Below are 2,729 nucleotides of genomic sequence, written 5' to 3'. Positions count from 1 at the left end.
AGTATTTATTTAAAGAAAATAAATGGTATATATGACAAAATAATAAAAACCCTGATTTTATGAAAAAAATTAAAAAAAGGAATTTGATAAAAAGAAGAATGTACAAATTTGATAATGCAGAAATTGAGAAAGAACAAACAACGTTGCATATTCCTAAAGATTGTTATTTTTATTTAACAGGACATTTTCAATTTGAAGTATTAAAAGGAGATGTTTATGTTAATGGAATTAAAGCATTGAAAGGAAATCATTGTATTGAACAATCACATTTTAATCCAGCAATACCATTTGTTTGTAAAACTAATGCAGATATTCAATTTAAATCATTAACAACAACTTGTGAAGAATTGTATGAACTTCCAAGTTCATATTTAATGAAAGAAACAACAAAAGAAGATACATTACTTTCATCAAATGCATTTACATTTGGAGGAATAAGAATTGTTAATAAATCATTAGCAAATAAAATGAATATTCCAAAGAATTGGAGAAAAGTAATTCAACGAATAAAAAATACAGCAAAACAAGGAGTTGTAAGAGTTGGAGTTGTAGGAGGAAAAGGATGTGGGAAATCAACATTTGTTAATTTATTAAAGAATTCATTAGTTGAAGATAATAAAGTGTGTATAATTGATGTAGATCCAGGACAACCATTTTGTGGAAAAATAGGAACATTTTCATTAATAATTTGTGATAAACAAAATTTTAATGAACCATATATTGCAAAAACATTTTATGAAGAATATAATTTTGTTATTGGATCAAATAATTTAGGAAATAATACTTGTCTTGTTATTCAAACTATTAAAGAACTTATTCAACTTTATATTGATAAATATAGTAATCTTCCTCTTATTATTAATACTGCTGGATGGAAAAGTGGGTTTGGACTTGAATTACTTGAATTGGAATTATCATTAAGTAGAACAATGTTTGTTATTGACATTATTGATTCACCTAATTCTATTATCAAAGAATTAGATCAAATTTGTCCAATTCATATTGCAATTCAATCTTGTGTTAATAAAGGTTCTATTCTTCCTAATTTATTAACTTCTTCATTTAGAAGAGATTTATCATTATCTAATTTAATGGTCCATTCAAATTGGTATTCTATTCCTCTTAAAAGAATTGCCCTTTCATATTTAGATGATTTTGACCCGCATTTTGCTCTTCTTTCAATTAATAATAAATATGTATTTCTTTCTCATAATAATTCAATTGAACCTCATATTATTAATAATACAACTGAATATCCCGTTTTTTATAAACCTGATAATAAATCAGCTCTTTCTACATTTGGAATTGGATTAGCTCTGATTAATGTAACTTCAAAAACACTTTATATAAAAACTTCAATTGGGGATGATAAAATGAAAGATGTTAATACAATTATTTATTCAGTATTCATGGATTCTCCTATAATGCATCCAATAGTTGATGGTGAAATTGGACCTTATATGGCATTAGACCAAGACATTAGTGGATCAGAACGTTCTCAGTTTAAATTTATAAGAAGAAATTTTGATTAATAATGAAATGATTTAATTTGACTTTTATGTTTATTTTATTATCAAATATTGAGGATTTATTGTCTTTTACTATATTTATAGTATAACTATAGTAAAATAAAACTTAAATAAACAATAAGAAGATAAAATGATTAAAAGATTGTGATTGATGCAAACTAGTAACACCACAAATGATATTGATACTATAATCACTACTATGAAGAGACTCTCAACAATTCCAAATGATAAATTACTTGATAATCTTCCTTATAACTTTGCAAATCAAATAGAAATGATTATAGTAAATGAAGGTGAACATGATGACTTGGATGAAGTCATTTGTAAATTAAATCAAATTGCTGATAAGATGAGAAATGGAAAAATCCTACTTCCTATTATTCAAAATTTTGCATTAATTAAAGACCAACAAATGCGACCATTAACTAGTGTTGAAATTACTGTATTTCATTATCAACTATTAGAACCATTCAACACAATAATTAATCCTAATGACTTGATTAACGCAATTTATTGTGTTCCAAGAACAAATAATTGTTTATTAAGAGCATTCTTTTATTGGAGTGGATGTTATTTTCTCAGACTGAACATAATGAAGAAAGCAGAATTTATGTTTAGACAATGTTGTGAAGTACCAATAATGAAAAAAACAGCTAGTAAGTTTGGAATTGAAGCAGCAAAAAAACTTATTTTATTAACAGCTGCTCATTTTGAGCAATATACAATTCCTTTTCCTTATTCCCTTTTTATTCCAAAGTCCTACAAAGCGATATCATCATTTTGTAGTAAGTACGAGCTTAAAAGTATTCTTCAATGTTTAGTTGATAAAATATTTGAAGACGATGGAAACACTGGTGTTGTTGAATATTTATATCAACAATGTCAAATCAAAGCAATTGAGCGTATAGCAAAGGCGTATTCTACAATTTCAGTTGATGACGTTATTATGAAAATAAAGATAGAACGAAATGAATTGATTAAATGCGTTGAACGACAAAATAAAATAGGTAAAGATTGGGTAATTATTGGTGATACAATCTTGTTTGGGAATAACCATCTCATCAATCCATTACACAACGAATTTTCTTTACTTCAAATGACTGAAATAACATTACAACAAGCTAATGACTTTATGAATCTTAAGAAAAAACAAAAAAGTCAATCTAAAATGAAAAGTGGTTAATTATTTTATTTCTTTAT

The 2,729-nt window shown here is 25.8% G+C and overlaps 2 protein-coding genes across 2 annotated transcripts; both read left to right on the top strand.

Moving 5' to 3' along the window:
* Positions 1–98: 98 nt before the first annotated feature.
* Positions 99–1,532, top strand: ENU1_064120 (hypothetical protein; the record flags this gene model as incomplete). Its single annotated transcript, XM_008858219.1, has 1 exon — positions 99–1,532. The coding sequence occupies one exon, from the start codon at positions 99–101 to the stop codon at positions 1,530–1,532; it is 1,434 nt and encodes a 477-aa protein (XP_008856441.1).
* Positions 1,533–1,680: 148 nt separating this feature from the next.
* On the top strand, positions 1,681–2,712 carry ENU1_064110 (hypothetical protein; the record flags this gene model as incomplete). The annotated part of the gene is made up of 1 exon (XM_008858218.1): positions 1,681–2,712. The coding sequence occupies one exon, from the start codon at positions 1,681–1,683 to the stop codon at positions 2,710–2,712; it is 1,032 nt and encodes a 343-aa protein (XP_008856440.1).
* Between the last annotated feature and the right edge of the window lie 17 nt (positions 2,713–2,729).

Source organism: Entamoeba nuttalli (assembly GCF_000257125.1).
Source record: "Entamoeba nuttalli P19 unplaced genomic scaffold asmbl_3350, whole genome shotgun sequence".
Classification (NCBI taxonomy): domain Eukaryota; phylum Evosea; order Mastigamoebida; family Endamoebidae; genus Entamoeba; species Entamoeba nuttalli.
Note: the sequence above shows the minus strand (reverse complement) of the source record. Positions and strands in the feature narration are given on the sequence as shown.